Source organism: Vespula pensylvanica, chromosome 10 (assembly GCF_014466175.1).
Source record: "Vespula pensylvanica isolate Volc-1 chromosome 10, ASM1446617v1, whole genome shotgun sequence".
NCBI lineage: Eukaryota > Metazoa > Arthropoda > Insecta > Hymenoptera > Vespidae > Vespula > Vespula pensylvanica.
This window is the reverse complement of record NC_057694.1, coordinates 2,935,994-2,954,305: the sequence shown is the minus strand read 5'-3', so window position 1 is coordinate 2,954,305 and position 18,312 is coordinate 2,935,994. Positions and strand designations below refer to the sequence as shown.

Here is an 18,312-nt window from a genome sequence, read left to right as displayed (position 1 = left end):
TATTAGCACATTGTAGCCATTCTATTACTTTATATAATAGAGTTTCCTTTTACACACACATATACATACACGTTATACAAAGTTCCAAAATTATGTTTTGAATCCATGATAGTTTTTATTTGTTTTGATTGGTAATACTTACCCATAAAGTTTTGCCGCACATTTTCACACTCTTGTATACGTACATATATACATATATAAATGAAGTATAATTTAGTATTTACATCAAATAACAAATTAGTAATACTATCGATCAAATATAATTGTACAATATTGATACGCATTACTATTAACATTAGATGAACTATGTAGATATACAAATGCATTAAAGATTTACTATTAGTAGCGCCATCTCTTTTTTCAGTAGCATCAGAAGTTGACACGTATGCCGTTTCCTCTTCTACTTAGAAATGTTCTTGTAAAATCTAGTGCTTATAAATGATAATTATCTTTAATACATATTATCAACGGTGTCTTTTACAAGATTTTTTTCTAATTTAGGTATGTATAACATAATTCAGATTTATTGATACGTTGAATAAAGCTGCATATACTTTGATATAAAAATTAACCTTATTTTTTGTATATCATGATTTTCTCTAATAAAATTTCTATTAGAACGATGATGATGATGATTTAAATACTCAAATACTTTACAGCACAGTGGACTGAACACTAAAAACAAAATGAGTACTTTAGTGGAACAACCTTGTTATACTTTAATTAACATACCAACGGATACAGAACCTTTAAATGAGTTGCAACTGAAACAAGATCTTGAAAAAGGCGATGTTCATACAAAAATTGAAGCACTTAAGAAAACTATTTATATGATTTTAAGCGGTGAACGTTTACCAGGTTTACTTATGACAATTATTAGATTTGTTTTACCATTGCAAGATCATACAATTAAAAAACTTCTTCTTATATTTTGGGAGATTGTTCCAAAAACTTCTCCCGATGGAAAATTACTTCAAGAAATGATTTTGGTATGTGATGCCTATAGAAAAGATTTGCAACATCCTAATGAATTTGTAAGAGGATCTACTCTAAGGTATTGATATGCATTTTTAATAACAAAAAAAGATAATATCTAGAATACAGATAATGTATTGAAAATCTTGAAATATTGATCAATTTCAGATTTTTATGCAAATTGAAAGAACCAGAGCTTTTAGAACCTCTTATGCCATCAATAACAGCTTGTTTGGAACATAGACATTCTTATGTCAGACGTAATGCAGTTTTAGCAATATTTACAATATACAGAAATTTTGAATTTCTAATACCTGATGCACCAGATCTAATAGCAAAATATTTAGAAGGAGAACAAGATATGTCATGTAGAAGAAATGCATTTTTGATGTTATTACATGCAGATCAGAGTAAAGCCTTAGCTTATTTAGCTGCATGTTTAGACCAAGTGCCTAGTTTTGGAGATATTTTACAATTAGTTATTGTGGAATTAATTTATAAGGTATGTATTATTGATAGAATCTATTATTAATGAACAATTTAATAAATTAAATCAATTTTAGGTTTGTTTAGCAAATCCAACCGAAAGGGCACGCTTTATTAGATGTATTTACAGTTTATTAAATTCACCTAGTGCAGCTGTACGTTATGAAGCAGCTGGCACTTTAATAACTCTCTCTAATGTACCTACAGCAATTAAAGCAGCAGCTTCTTGTTACATTGAATTAGTTGTTAAAGAAAGTGACAACAATGTGAAGCTTATTGTACTCGATCGTCTAATTGCCATGAAAGATAGCCCTATCTATGAAAGAGTTCTTCAAGATCTTGTTATGGATGTACTTAGAGTTTTAGGTAAATTTTCTTTAATATTTTTGAAATATTAATTAAATAATATTGTTTTATTAATATTTTTTATTATAGGTTCACCTGCATTAGAAGTAAGAACTAAAACATTAGCTTTAGCAATGGATTTAGTGACTAATCGTACAGTTGAGGAAATGGTTCAACTTTTAAAGAAAGAAGTTCTTAGAACTGCTGGTGGTGAACATGAAGATGCTGGAAGATATCGACAATTGCTTGTAAGAACTTTACATGCTTGTTCAATTAAATTCTCAGATGTTGCAGCAACAGTCATACCAGTGCTAACAGACTTCTTGTCTGAAAACAATGAAGCTGCTGCTACTGATGTTCTAGTTTTTGTCCGTGAAGCTATCCAAAGATTTGAAAATCTTAGACCACTTATTGTTGAAAAACTTTTGGAGGTAATATAGTATAGAATTAAATCATCTAATAAGTATATTCTAATCAAAATTATTATGTTTACAATTTAGGTTTTTCCACATATTCGATCAGTCAAAGTTCACAGAGCTGCTTTGTGGATACTTGGTGAATATGCAATATCAAAAGAAGATATAGAAGCAGTAATGAACCGTATACGTGCTGCTTTAGGAGAATTACCATTACTTGAAGCAGAAAATAAAAGACAGGCTGGAGAAAAATCAAATGAAGATGATAGTGAGCAAACAGTTCCTGCACAGTTAGTTACATCAGATGGAACATATGCAACTCAGAGTGCATTTAGCACCACAGCAGAAGGTACTATAATCAATTTGTGTTTTATGCAGAATACAAATATTATTATTAAAGTATAAAAGTAAATATATACAAAAAATACATAACTTTATAAACAGGAAGGAAAGAAGAAAAGCGTCCACCTCTGGTACAGTATATGATGGATGGTGATTTCTTTATTGGTGCATCTTTAGCTACAACTATAGCTAAATTAGCTTTGCGTTACAAAAGTCTCGAAAACAACCCTCAAAAAAGTAATAAACTACAAGCAGAAGCAATGCTTGTCATGTCTAGTGTTTTACAACTGGGTAGATCCGGACTTCCTACCAAAGCAATGACACATGATGACGCGGAAAGAATTTCTTTATGTTTAAGATCTCTTGCCTGTCCAACTCCATTATTACAAAAAGTATTTACAAATGGATGCCGTGAAGCTCTAGGTAGAATGTTAGCAGCTAAAGCAGAAGAAGATTCTCAAAATCAAAAGGTTGTATATGCAACATCAAGTTAATAGCTATTAATATATATTCCATTTAACGTGTCAATAACATCAATTTTTTGAAATGATTTCTAATATTTAGGCAAAAGAAAAACCAGGAAATACTGTACAAGTTGATGATGCTATACAATTTTTGCAACTTAATCGTGGCTCTGACTTGACTGGTGGTGCTGGCGATGTTTTCGAGCAGAGTCTCACTGTGGCCGTTGCTGGAAGACCTGGAGCAACAGGAGATACACCATCTCCAAGTGCTTTAAGTAAAGTTACACAGCTTACAGGATTTTCAGATCCAGTATATGCGGAAGCACTTGTCCATGTTAATCAATATGATATTGTGCTTGATGTATTGATCGTTAATCAAACGGAGGATACCCTACAAAATTGTACTTTAGAATTAGCAACAATGGGAGACTTAAAATTGGTCGAACGTCCACAACCCATTGTGTTAGCTCCAAGAGATTTTGCAAGTATCAAAGCAAATGTAAAAGTGGCATCTACTGAAAATGGAATTATATTTGGTAATATAGGTAAGCTTTTTGTTGATTTTTATCGCCATATAATTAATTTTAATTATAGCATAATATTTTATATTAATATTTATACAGTTTATGATGTATCTGGTGCTGGATCTGATAGAAGTGTTGTTGTTCTGAACGACATTCATATTGATATAATGGATTACATAGTACCAGCAACATGTACTGATGCTGAATTCCGACAAATGTGGGCCGAATTCGAATGGGAAAATAAAGTCTCTGTAAATACAAGTCTTTCAGATTTAAGAGAATATTTAGCCCATTTATTAAAATCTACAAATATGCGTTGTCTTACTCCTGAAAAGGTATTTCTATTGTGTACTACATACTTTTTTATGTATTATTATATCATCAAATGTTATATAAAAACTTTATTATTATTGTCTGTCTAAAAACTTGATTATTATATTCTGATAAATAGGCTCTTTCTGGACAATGTGGTTTCATGGCTGCTAATATGTATGCTAAATCTATTTTTGGTGAAGATGCATTAGCTAATTTGTCAATTGAAAAACCATTAAATAAATCAGACGCTCCAGTATTAGGTCATATTCGCATTAGGGCTAAAAGTCAAGGTATGGCCCTTTCTTTGGGTGACAAGATTAATTCGACACAAAAAGGACCACAAAACAAAATCATACAAACTGCTTAAACTGTACATATCTAATATTAAAAAATAATACATTATTCATTCAGTATAATGTAATATGTGCAATATGCACTTAAAAAAATATAGATTTTCATAAAAAATAGTAATATACCTGCAGATTCAGTAAATATATCGCAAAGTAATTTGCAGATATAAAATAAATGTTAGTATAAATATTTTATGAGGAAAATGTTCATATGTTATTCATGCTTCTTGATTAATGATTATAATAATTGACACATCGTAATTATCAATAACATTTAGCTATTTTACTTTACAAGGTATTTTATTGAAAATAAATTACAAAATCCTTTGCATTTGTCCATATTTTATAAACAATCCATTTTTATGAATAATGTTCTCCCAACGATACAATAAATATCGAAGATATAAATAAATTTAAATTCGTAAGAGATTTATGAATTTTGAAATGATTTGTATATAATATAAGCCTCTATATGTTCTTATTAGAATATAGAGAATCCTTAAACAAGCATTAAATATTTCTATATTAAAGTTTGTACTGTAATGATTTATTAATAAATATAAAGTTTAACACATATATGTGTATTTTATAAAATCAGACGATAAAGGTATTAGCATTTCTATAATATTATAATTGGGTGTCTTGATTATTATATTCTGTATTATTCTGATGAATACATTTAAACGAATAACATACCTGTTTTAATTCAAAAATTACGTTACGTTGCTTATCATTCGGAGGAGCGCCATCTTTATACTTTGTATTTTCCTTTTTGAAATAAAATATAGAAAAAAAACATAAAAAAAAGCGTCCCTCTAAACGTAAATTATTAATCTTTATTTTTACACAAAAAAATTGATATTTTAGACTAAAATTCTTATAGATATAATAAAAAATTAATATTTCAAATTTTCTAGGGACTAATAGGTAAAAGGAGAAAATTTCAAATTAACTAATAGGAAATTTTTTGTGTTGCGATTGGAAGCACTGTTTTGAACAGTTTACCAGTTTACCAAGTTTTGTCTACTGGAGGTAACGGTCAACTTAAAACTGTTTAGATAAAATAAAAAATTGTATTTTTCATCAAATTAACAATGTCAAGGATAGAAGTTATAAGGGAATCTATAGAAAAAACGTTGAAGGATGAAAACAAACCATGGGCGAAGCTGTTTGCATTTGCTGAAGAAAAAACTGGAGTCAATCGAGTATACATATTTGTTGGTATGTAAATAAGTTATTTAATGATCTTTTTTATACGAATTATTTTATTTTCACATACTTTATATAATAAAGATACAATTCATATATCAATTTAGGATTACGGGAAAAAAAATTTGTTTATCATATTTTATTAATATTAAAAATAAACATATATAGTTTTATTTTTCTTTTTTCCATTTTTAATATCTGATATTAAATTTTAATAAAAAAATCTATAATGAAAAATAATCTGGAGAAGGGGTTGCCTGTATTTATTGATTGATCATATTATGTATGTATATTTATATATATATATATATATATATATATATATATATATATACATATATTATTACCTCAATTTATTTTTATACTCATATATATATATATACATATATTCAAGAAAAACTATATAAATAAAAGTAATTAAGTATATATAATAAATTAATTATATATGTATATGCAAAATTATCTAAATAATTTCAATTTATTTTTTAGGATTTATAGTTATATTCTCATTATATTTGCTAATTGGAGTTGGACAACAGCTAGTATGTAATATTATTGGTTTTGTTTATCCTGCATATTATTCAATGAAAGCTTTAGAAAGTCCTATGAAGGAAGATGATTCAAAATGGCTAACTTATTGGATTGTATTTGCTGTCTTTACTATCATTGAATTCTTTTCAGAATTTATTGTACGTTGGCTTCCTTTTTATTGGTTATTAAAGGTATAATTGCAGTTATAAGTATTCTATCTTTTTTAAATAAATTAAATAACATTAAAATTATGATGGAATAAAATTAAATAAGGTGGAAAAATCTTCTATGTTATTCTTCTAGTGTATCTTCTATATATGGTTAATGGCACCAATGGAATATAATGGTTCTTTGATTATTTATGAACGTATTGTACGCCCAAAATTTTTGCGATATCATTCTCGCGTGGACAAATTTCTATCTACTAATCATGAACGTGGTAATTATTTAATGTAAAGTAAAATATTGAATACATTTACTTACTTATTGAATCATTTGATTTCAGCATTAAAAATTGCAGTAGATACAATTCTAGCAGAGAAACGAGAATAACAGTAGCATTTGCATCATAATGTTTTTGTTTTTATCTTGAAATTACCAAACTTGATATAAAGCAAAAATTACATTGAGCATTTTATAATCATATTGTACCCATGAATTAAGGTGCTGTTTGAAATTTTTATAATATTCTTAGGGTGGAAATCATTTTTAGGATATTTCTAATCTACAATCAAATATTTCTTAAATTTGAAATTTTATTTTTATTGTCGATTATGACAGATAAGCTCAAAAATAAATGTAGTATTTGAAAAACTTGTATTACAATTGCCTTTAAATGTTTTTAAGTGTAACATTTATGAGTAAAAATTGCTTTTTATCTACATGTACCTTAAATATAATCATATAATAGTCACGAAAAAACATGTAAAAAAGTAATAGATTATTTTTATATTTATACCAAGTATCTATCAAAATATGTAATTGTCATCTTTTATAATGAAATATGTATATAGATACTACACATCCTTATTACCTTGTATCCTACATTGATCTATTAAATAATGTTTTTACTTGATTAGCTCTTCCATTAAATGTAACTTCGATTAAATTAAAAAACATTGTAACTTTTATTTCTTTTTTGTATTTTAAATACAACATGAAAAAAATTCATTTTTTATGTCTAAATTATTTCAATATATTTTTTATATTATATAAATTATTTCAAAAAATTACGTCAATCAAACATTAAATATCGATAATTCAATTAATTCGTAAATGTTTGGAGGATCGTATGCAATTATATATATGTATTACTTAAAATTTTTTAATTTGAGATAGTTCAAACTAATTATTGGAGTAGTAAGATATGCGTCTAATACTATTGAAAAATTATTGATCATTACTACTATTAATTGTTACAGTCACTTCCGTGTTTACAAGATTTATAAAATTGGTTACTTAATGTGTGTCTATTTGTTTTTATGAGATAATATTATTTTTAACCTGAAGATACTCTTGTCCTAACCTATTTAATGTTTGGTTACAATATTATTTCATATTTTAAATCAAAATGGACGAAGATTGTATACATCCGAATAATGTTGAATGTATTTAAAAATAAAATATATAATTAAGTGAAAATATTTTATAATGAATATATTCAGAACAGTATCATATATATCTCGTAGAGCATATAGTAGAAAAAATGTTGGTATTCGAGGTAAATTAAAGATATTAGAAAGTACTAAATCAGAAGTTAACCTCGAAGAATTGGATTCTCATGATTTAGATGAATTTGAAGCAGAATTCATGAATGCTGAGAAATTTTATGAAGATTATGAGCGGTAAATTATCTCATAAATATTCTGTTATATTAAATTATTATATACATGTTTAGAATTTTTTGAGGATTGAATGATATTATATATTCATTTGTATCATGTAATAATATCAATATAATTTTTAGGGAAGTGATAAAATCTAAACGATTACTTAAGAATCAGATTGTTGCAACCAAATATTTTAAAAAAGACAAAGATCCTAACTTTCTTACATCAGTTGAAAAAGATCAAATATTGAAACTGCATCAAAGCAATCCAGAAGAATGGACGGTAGAAATGTTAAGTAAAAGTTTTCCAGCTTTACCTGATACTATTAAAAAAATTTTGAAGTCAAATTGGTCTTATAAATCAGTAGAACGAATTTTGCAATATGATGCTACTGTTATTAATAATTGGAAACTATTTCAGACAGGAAAATTACCTGTCAGTCCTCTTTTACGAGAACATCTATTAAAATTTAAAGATAGAACAATTGCTTTGTCTAACAGGCATGTTTTAGCAGAAAAGTTAATACCACCGAAATCTGAACTTCCAAAACCAAAAAGTACATTTTTTATAAATATTGTACAAAGTTATTTAGATCAGAATAGAAGTGATCAATGTAATAACAAAATATTGCAAAGTAATACAGAAGCAATTACAGATACAAATCTTTCAAATAATACTATTAATGATAATACTATTTCAAAAAATATCCTTGATAAAGGAAATCTTATGAAAAAAGAAACATTGCATAAAAATAATGTAGCATTAATCGCATACAATCTAGACTCATCTAAAAAAAAAATGACTTTCAATGAGTTTGCAAAGAAAGAACTTACAAGAATTTATGCAAAATGTCCAGAAAAAAGCATTACATTACTAAATGCTTATAAAAATCACCTTAACAAACTTGATAATACATCTTCAGATATTAATGACAATGTTGTAAAATCAAAACATATACAAGTATTAGAAGAGGAAGAAGAAAAAAAAGAATTGAATTTTTCAAATTCTGAAACATCAAACCAAGAAAAAACACTGACTTCTTTAAAAAAAAGTGAACTTTCCCAGCTTGTTTCTACAGACAAAATTAATACTAAATTAGACACTTATGTGAAGGCATGGAACAAAAAAATAAAAGAACATGAAGTATATTCACAACCAATACAAATTCCACAAAAAATATACCAAAAAGGCAAAACTTACAGAATTTCTGATTGTTATTATGATGATGATGGAGAGTTTTTATATAGAATACCAGGTGTCAGAAATTAAAGATAATATAAATAAATAGGTGTGTGTGTGTGTGTGTGTGTGTGTGTGTGTGTGTGTGTGTGTGTAATATGTCTATGAATAGATATTTGTATATTTATGTAAGAAGAAGATACAAATATACAATTAATTACTTATTAGAAGCATAATACCCTCATCTCTTATTTAGATTCAAAGATGAGCTTGAAAATCGATTAATTGTAGATTTTTTTATAAGTATATTTTATATTTATAGTAAATTATTAATTATTGATAAATATAATAATAAAATATGAACTAGTAGAAATCCGTTTGGAAATTTTTATTTAAAAATCTTTGATATTGAGGTAAATATTTAAATATCATATGATAAAATTAACAATAGATGATTTTTTCGTTTTATATAAAACAGTTTATAATTCATTCAATATTATTTTATCTTTCATCATTTTATACGTTCGTGCAATTAGTTTATCACTTTTTGGTAAAGTTTAAAATCAGCCAATCAGGATAGGTAACTGCTGCACTCTGTTTTTTCCCATCTAGTATCATAACTGCTCATGCGCATTTGAATTCTTGAGTCATATCAAGTCAAATATCAAAATATATACATACGCATATATGACATTAAATATGAGTTTTATAGTTAACAATAACATTTAAAAATTACTTTATTTAAAATATACTACAGTAATTTTATAAAAATAACTGTATTTATATAAGTTATCTTAATAGTTGAAGAAATTTCGAACATTTGGAAGTTTCCGGATGATTCGGGGACTTCATACAGGTTTGAAATATTATGTTTATAATTTATAATTGTTGTGTAGTAAATTAATTTATATATACATATTATCAATTAAAAAATTTATCTTATATATTAATTATATATCGCATATCTATATTTTGTATATTAATTTCGTTTAAGATTCGTTGTAAAAAGATACAAGAATTATCATAATGATGCATAGAAGAGGTGGTAAAAGAATACGTATGGATGATCCGGTACCTCCAGAATATGAGGCACCTATGACACCCATGACTCCATCAAATGATAATACAGCTGATGCAAATGAATCATATTCTTCATATACATCTTATAATAATGTATCTCAAACACCTGTTCATAATCCTACGTAAATATCCGTTTATAATTGTCAAAATAATATAAATATGCCAATAGTATTTTTACAATGGTATATTTATTTTATATGTCATATTTTTCTAGGCCTGAACATTACTCTTCTGAAAGTTATAGTTCTCCTGGTACATCGCAACAACAATATCAAGAACAATCTACTAATTTTGATAATCAAGTACAATTTGAACAACCAATGACACCTGCAACACCTGCTAATATGAGAATTACAAGAAATACACGTGCCAGATTACGAGGTATATTTGTAATCCTAAAAAAATTAGTTATAAATGATATGATAATAATTAAGTTTTATTTTATATTTTAAGGAGGCTCTATACAACAACCAAAATACAAGGAAATTGACACAGATTTTATTCCAACAACTACTAATAGAGGTCGAGGAAGTGGACGTGGCCGTGGAAGACGTATACATCATTCTCACAGTTTAGAGGATGAAGCTAGTCTTTATTATGTTATTAGGAATAACCGTTCGTCTCTTACTGTATGTTATTTACAAATTAATTATTAATATAAGAAGGGTAGTGTGTGGAATATTTGTTTAACAAAATATTTTGTTGGTAGACCATTGTGGACGATTGGATAGAAAAATATAAAAGTAATAGAGAAAATGCACTTCTTATGTTAATGCAATTTTTTATTAATGCAAGTGGTTGCAAAGGACGTATTACTTCAGAAATGCAAGCAACTATGGAGCATGTAGCAATAATACGTAAAATGACTGAAGAGTTTGATGAAGTATATATCTTTATATATTATTATTATTTTTTACCAAATTATTATTAATGTATATATAATTTATTATAGGAAAGTGGAGAGTATCCATTAATTATGACTGGACAACAATGGAAAAAATTTCGTGCGAATTTCTGTGAATTTGTACAAATATTAGTTCGACAGTGTCAATACTCTATCATTTATGATCAATTTTTGATGGACAATGTCATTTCATTATTAACAGGTTTATCTGACTCACAAGTAAGAGCATTTAGACACACAGCTACACTTGCTGGTATGTATAGCTTTAATATATATTTATCTCAATAATATATCTCTTATATGATAATATAATTATGTATAGCCTCAGTACATATTCACACATATCCTTAATATTTATAAAAAATGTACCTATGAGATCAACTCAATGTCATATATATTTATGTGTATGACATTTATTTTAATTATAATTTTATATATGCTTAGCTATGAAACTAATGACTGCTCTAGTAGATGTTGCTTTAACTGTCTCAATAAATTTGGATAATACTCAGCGACAGTATGAAGCAGAGAGACAGAAGGCACGAGAAAAAAGAGCAGCAGATAGACTTGAATCCTTAATGGCTAAACGAAAAGAATTAGAAGAGAATATGGATGAGATAAAAAATATGCTTACATATATGTTTAAGTCCGTATTTGTACATAGATATAGAGATACTTTACCAGAAATACGAGCAATTTGTATGGCAGAGATCGGAGTTTGGATGAAAAAATTTCATCAAAATTTTTTGGATGATTCATACTTAAAATACATTGGTTAGTAGAAATTGAGTATAATTCATTAATATTTTTAAATATCTAATTTTTATATTTAATTGTTAGGTTGGACGTTACATGATAAAGTTGGGGAAGTTCGATTAAAATGTCTTCAAGCATTGCAACCTTTATATGCTTCTGAAGAGTTGAAAACAAAACTTGAATTATTCACTAGTAAATTTAAAGATAGAATTGTTGCTATGACATTGGATAAGGAATATGATGTAGCAGTGCAAGCTGTGAAATTAGTTATATCTATTTTAAAACATCATAGAGAAATTCTTACAGATAAAGATTGTGAACATGTCTATGAACTTGTTTACTCATCTCATCGTGCTGTTGCACAAGCAGCAGGAGAATTTTTAAATGAACGTTTGTTCAGACCGGATGATGAAGCCATTGCTGGGGTAAAAACAAAACGTGGCAAGAAACGTTTACCAAACACTCCATTGATACGTGATCTTGTATTATTTTTTATTGAATCTGAACTTCATGAACATGGAGCATATCTAGTTGATTCTTTAATTGAAACTAATCAAATGATGAAAGATTGGGAATGTATGACAGATCTGTTGTTAGAAGAAGCTGGTCCTGAGGAAGAAGCATTAGATAATCAGAAAGAAACATCTCTTATTGAATTAATGGTTTGTTGTATAAAACAAGCAGCAACAGGTTAGATACAATTATATAATTTATCTTCTAATATATTTAATTATATATCTTTTAATATGTTAATTATAAATTTATATTTTATAATTAATAATAATTACTTCTATAAAAATAGGAGAAGCACCTGTTGGACGTGGTCCAACACGTAAGATTTTATCTGTAAAAGAATTGAAACAAGTGCATGATGACAAACAACGGTTAACAGAACACTTTATCCAAACATTGCCACATCTACTTGATAAATATAGAGCAGATCCAGAAAAATTGGCAAATCTGCTTGCTATTCCACAATATTTTGATTTAGATATTTATACAAAATCACGTCAAGAGCAAAATTTAGATTCTTTATTAACAAAAATTCATACAATTGTTGAAAAAATACACGATACCGAAGTTCTTGATACTGCAGCTAAAACTTTAGAAAATATGTGTGTAGATGGTCATGCAATCTTCACAAGGTACATTTAATGATTAAAGAATTTTATATTTTATAACAAAATAACACATTGAAATAACAATTGAATTTTGGAAATAAATTTTATAGATGTGACGTGGCACGCTCAACTTTAATTGATTCTATTGTAAATAAGTATAAAGAGGCAATAGATGAATATAGAAATTTAATAGAAGGAGATGAAGAACCAGATGAAGATGAAATCTTCAACGTTGTTCAATCATTAAAAAAAGTATCTATATTTTATTCTTGTCATAACATGAACCCTTGGGGAATATGGGATTCTTTATACAAAGACATTGAAGATGCAAAAGATCCTTCGAAGTATTATTTTTTTGTTATATTTAACCAGTAGATAATGTTTGATTTTATAAAAAATTCCACTTTTTTCAGGTGTTTACCTCATGAAGCTGTGAAGTATTGTATTAGTGCATGTTTCTTCGCTATCTTATGGGGTCAACATCATTTGATGGAAGCTGCAGATTCAGGAAATCGTGGAGAAGATGAATGTCGTCAATTGAAGGAACGCCTACATTCATTTATGGCTTCTATGCGTCATTTTGTTAGTAGTGATAATGGCACAGTGGTAAGTTTATTATACACATATAATATTTAATTACTTGAAGAACTAGCATATATAATAATAATAATAATAAATTAATATTGGACAGCCAACGCCGCCAATTCTAAGAGAAGAAGCGTATAATACGATATGTGATTTACTAGTAGTATTTTGTAATCAGTTAGCTACTCATCCTAATATATTAATGTCTCAATTAGTATATGAACCTGACCAAGCAATGCAAAACATGCTTAATCGATTTATACAAGAATATGTTTTTTGTGAAGAGGAAGATGGTGACTATTTATTTATATTACTAAAGAATATATAACTTCCTTGAATTAAAAAAAATAATTTTTGTTATAATTATAGATGAACATGATGAGCATTCAAAGATCGAAGAATTACATAAACGACGAAATTTTCTAGCTGGTTATTGTAAACTTATTGTCTATAATATGATTCCAACAAAAGCAGCAGCTGATGTATTTAAGCATTATGTAAAATATTATAATGATTATGGAGATATAATAAAAACTACCTTAGGTAAAGCTAGAGATATTAATAAAACGAATTGTGCTTTAACAATGCAGCACAGCTTAAATATTTTATATAATGAAATCGTTATGGAAAAGGGCAAGGTTAATAGAAATAGTGAGGAATTTATCGCAATTAAGGTTTGTTTTATACTATTAAGAAATATAATAAATTAAAAAAAAATTTTATTTTAACATACATTAACATATAGCATAATAATTAAATTACATTTGAAACTTTTAGGAATTAGCTAAACGATTTGCTTTATCATTTGGTTTGGATGCTGTGAAAAATCGCGAAGCAATTACAGCGTTACACAGAGCAGGAGTTTTATTTGCTATTACTCCTCCAGATGGTATAGAGCAAGATCCAACTGGTCCACCACCCAATCTTTCTTTCTTAGAAATTTTATCGGAATTTACAAACAAACTATTAAAACAGGATAAACGCGTTGTGTAAGTATTATTTGTGGCATGTTATTTGTTATAAAATATTTGTTTTTTCATTGATTGATTTAATATTATGTTCTTTTCAGATTAAATTTCTTAGATAGAAGATTACAAGCTGGTATGCCTTCTTCACGAGGAGAAGATTGGCAGCCATTACTTTTATATAGAAATAGTTTGTTGCATGGAGAGACTGATCAAGTTCCAGTAACAAGTAAACGAGCATATACGAGACGTAAAAAGGATCATTTAGCCGGTTAGTTAAAATTTTATATTATTAAGATATATATTATATATACTTTTAATAGATTGGTAATATATGCAATATTATTTATTTTGCAGAGGAAGAAGATGCGGATGAAGCCGATGAAGGTTCCGATCATGAATTTTCAGGGTAAGTTAGGTGTATCTAAGATCTGTTTTAAATTTAAGCATTTTTTTTATCTCTTCCTATTGTAATTATTAATAATGTAGAATCGAATGCAAATGCAACCAATCGCTTTTTTTTTTAATAAAATAGTAACCTTTCATGAATTTTCTTAATCTTGTTAAATCACCATTGCAATAAAAAGGCTAACACTATTCATTTAACAGCTTTTTTAATATACTGATTAATTAACATAATTAAATAGTATTATTGCAAAGGCAAATAGCATTTAGTTATGGTGCATTTTCCTTCTGCATTATTATTTTAATCACATGAAATTATATAATTGAATGTAAATATACATAATCATTTTACTTTATTTTTAATTTTGCTATTTTTGTATTTATTGATGCTTTTTTATTATATCTCCAAACATTTTGAATGTGCTGTTTTACTAAATATGCCTAACTACTTTATATATAATGTGTGTATGTATGTATGTATGTACGTATGTATGTGTATGTATATGTATATGTATATGTATATGTATATGTATATGTATATGTATATGTATGTATACATATTTATAAATACATATCTATAAAAATACGTATTTATAAAATAGATGCAGATTATACATCTGTATAAATTTTATTTATCATTTATATTCATTATAGTAAATTTTTATAAATAATTTTTACGACAAAATTATTTGAAAAAAGCTTTATAATAATTTTTTATAAATAAAATTTATCTATTTTATTTATTTACTATTTAATTCTGTTCTTGAATATGATTTAATAGATACATAATCGTTTTTTCATATGAGATTTACTATTTTGAATATAAATTATATTTTCATTTTATATATAATATATAATTATTGTTTAATGTTAGAAGTATGTGTACATAAATAAAATATATTCGAATCAGTGAGTACAATGTATGCAATAGGACAGAAGATTTATTAATTTATGTGCACTGAACATAAAAATCACATATAAATCTATATGAATCTAAAATATGAATAAAATAAATTTGAATCTGACACTAAATCAATTAATTCCACTTGTTAATTACTCAATTTGAAATACTTGCCTTATGGAAAATTATATATTTAACTATTCCGATTTGAATTATTGAGGATTTGCTTGTAATTTGAACAAGTGATCTTTCATCTAATCAAATTTTGTTAAAAATATCTGAAAGAAGTTATTATTTATATTTGCAGTTGCTTGTTTTTGCTTAATTCTAACTAAACTAGTATTATGATAGTTAGTATTCTCTTGCATGGGTAGTAATCTTTGATAAACTGCTTGTTGCAGGCTACCTGATTGTTAAGCGACCTACAATTACAATTTTAAATAATATAAAATAAAATATGTGTTAATATATATATAAGGGGCAAAAATTATATAAGAATTTGATGACATTAATTATACCTGGTGCCTGCTTTAGATTCAATTTATATAAAAAAATCAACATTTAAATTAGAATTAAGATAACAACAACAGAAGAAAAATAATAGTGAATTATAATATTTTTGGACAAAGTGAAAAAAATAGTACATAGAGAACGATGTGTGTATTCTTATCCAACATACGTATTTAAAACCAAGTAAGTTTAAACTTTGTATCCTGTTTATATATCAATAATACAAATTGGTGATAGATACAAAACATATGTAATATTAATTTAAACGAGACCTTCTATTCCCAGAGTTCCCAAATCCTATGTTTATGCAATTGGAAATTGACATTAACGAGCATGCTATGCATTTTTCAAATTTAATAAATCATATGGGAAATGTGACAGAATTAACCCATTGTTTCACATTTCCTAAATTGGAATAGTTTCAGATATGTACAACACGCCGTTCTCTATAATCGTTACCTTACACATATTTTGTTTTACTTCTTGGGTTAATTCTGTAAGTAACATAAATGTTAATTTATATATATATATATATACATATATAGATACATACACGTGTGTATATATATATATATACACATACATATACATAACATATACATATACATATACATAATGTAAAATTTACGTAGATCTGTTTTACTATTAAATAGAAAATATTTAATAATTTATCAGTAATATCGATATTAAATTTTTGTCCCTTTATTTCGATATAATATAAGCATAATCTATTTTGATCATTATGAATTGTCTTTCAGCAAACACAAGAAAAAACGTGGTCCACGGAAAAGTCAGTAAGTAAAATTTTTTCAAGTTATTTACAATAAAAATAAATATGAATGATATATTTGTGTCAATCATTTTATTTGTAATATAAATGATATATATAAAGATATACAATGTTATGTTTTTAGATCAATTATTAAGTTTTTATTAATTTTATTCAAATTTTATTTATATTCTTTCAGATTACCAGTTACAAAAATTTCGATAACACGTGGTCCTAAATCAAATACATATTATGAGTCTACAGAATCGGGATTAATACAAACGTCTCCAGCATCCATGGCAGAAGACGTATCAACAAGTCCTTCGCAAGATATAGATACTCGTCTCAAAACTTTGCAAATACAATCGAGGCCGTGAGTAAATACTCTAAATGATTTAAAAATTGTAATTTTCAATTTTTTTTTTTTTTTATTTCTTTAAAAGGAGGCGAAATCAGGAGCATTCCGAACCAAGAGAATTACGAAGAACGTCTAGAAATTCGGGCCGCTATATTGAGGGTCAGTATATGGTGAGTAAAAAATATATTTATAATTATGACATATTGCAATCTTATTTAATATTTTATATACATATCTTATTTATTTATTAATGATATTATTATGCCATTGATCTCATAAGAAAATGTATTTACACGAATATTCTGGTGATAGTTAAAGTTATGTTTATACTTTTATATGCGTTTTAATTTATTATTTTTGATAAAAAAAATAATTATATAAATTATTCAATACATTTATATAAGATTATTTGATATATAGTATATCTCTTTACATGATATATATTATTAATTAAAATAATTTCGATATTTAAGATTTTGACATACTGTAATTATTTATTATATAGGAATCTGATTCGGAATAAACGGATGAATTAAGAAATACACATCAATATATAAATTCAAAACTACATACATATGTATGTGTACACGCATGAGGGCATGCTATACATGGGGACCCTTTTTAAGTGCAAGTAGTTAACAAACTATGTATCTCTTTAAAAAAAATCGTTAATAATTTTTGTTATACGATTTCTAAATACTGACTGACTTTTCTATAATATAAATTTCGTTCATACGACATTATATAAATATCATTATGTTATATTTTACAAATATTTGATAAAAAACTTAAATCTATCCTTGTTATTGCCAAAGTATTTAATGATTTGTCGAAATAAAAGTTTTTTCAATATTAGTGACAAATTTATCAATAGTATATACGATTATTATCGTTCTACCTATATTATATTAATCTATTCACATATTTTGTACATCATTGTAAAAAAAAAAAGAAACAAAAAAGAAAATACAAAATATACGGAATGTATATATT

General features: G+C 26.4%; 4 protein-coding genes across 5 annotated transcripts; all 4 read left to right on the top strand.

Annotated features, from left to right (window-relative positions):
• Positions 1-350: 350 nt before the first annotated feature.
• Positions 351-4,793, top strand: LOC122632235 (coatomer subunit beta). The gene is made up of 10 exons (XM_043818811.1): positions 351-501; positions 660-1,054; positions 1,144-1,477; positions 1,539-1,827; positions 1,897-2,237; positions 2,307-2,571; positions 2,667-3,034; positions 3,129-3,573; positions 3,652-3,887; positions 4,004-4,793. Exons 2-10 carry the CDS (start codon positions 687-689, stop codon positions 4,232-4,234), a joined length of 2,877 nt encoding a protein of 958 aa, XP_043674746.1. The 5' UTR covers positions 351-501; positions 660-686; the 3' UTR covers positions 4,235-4,793.
• Positions 4,794-5,225: 432 nt separating this feature from the next.
• LOC122632237 (receptor expression-enhancing protein 5-like) lies at positions 5,226-7,032 on the top strand. The gene is made up of 4 exons (XM_043818813.1): positions 5,226-5,438; positions 5,916-6,148; positions 6,261-6,396; positions 6,463-7,032. The coding sequence occupies exons 1-4, from the start codon at positions 5,312-5,314 to the stop codon at positions 6,507-6,509; spliced, it is 543 nt and encodes a 180-aa protein (XP_043674748.1). The 5' UTR covers positions 5,226-5,311; the 3' UTR covers positions 6,510-7,032.
• A 259-nt stretch (positions 7,033-7,291) lies between these two features.
• Positions 7,292-9,090, top strand: LOC122632467. Its single transcript, XM_043819258.1, has 2 exons — positions 7,292-7,801; positions 7,924-9,090. The coding sequence occupies exons 1-2, from the start codon at positions 7,608-7,610 to the stop codon at positions 9,053-9,055; spliced, it is 1,326 nt and encodes a 441-aa protein (XP_043675193.1). The 5' UTR covers positions 7,292-7,607; the 3' UTR covers positions 9,056-9,090.
• Positions 9,091-9,601: 511 nt separating this feature from the next.
• LOC122632245 (cohesin subunit SA-2) lies at positions 9,602-18,191 on the top strand. 2 transcript variants are annotated; one of them, XM_043818831.1, is made up of 20 exons: positions 9,602-9,821; positions 9,960-10,167; positions 10,260-10,426; positions 10,499-10,674; positions 10,755-10,928; positions 10,998-11,202; positions 11,394-11,723; positions 11,790-12,395; positions 12,508-12,850; positions 12,937-13,170; positions 13,240-13,432; positions 13,518-13,704; positions 13,781-14,085; positions 14,189-14,400; positions 14,481-14,647; positions 14,734-14,785; positions 16,951-16,986; positions 17,161-17,334; positions 17,405-17,489; positions 17,825-18,191. In XM_043818831.1, the coding sequence occupies exons 2-20, from the start codon at positions 9,992-9,994 to the stop codon at positions 17,840-17,842; spliced, it is 3,840 nt and encodes a 1,279-aa protein (XP_043674766.1). In that variant the 5' UTR covers positions 9,602-9,821; positions 9,960-9,991; the 3' UTR covers positions 17,843-18,191. The 2 variants fall into 2 exon arrangements, 1 of the variants encoding a protein (XP_043674766.1); XR_006327842.1 differs by lacking the exons at positions 17,405-17,489; positions 17,825-18,191 and adding an exon at positions 16,084-16,375 and having other exon boundaries at positions 17,161-17,263.
• The last annotated feature ends 121 nt before the right edge of the window (positions 18,192-18,312 follow it).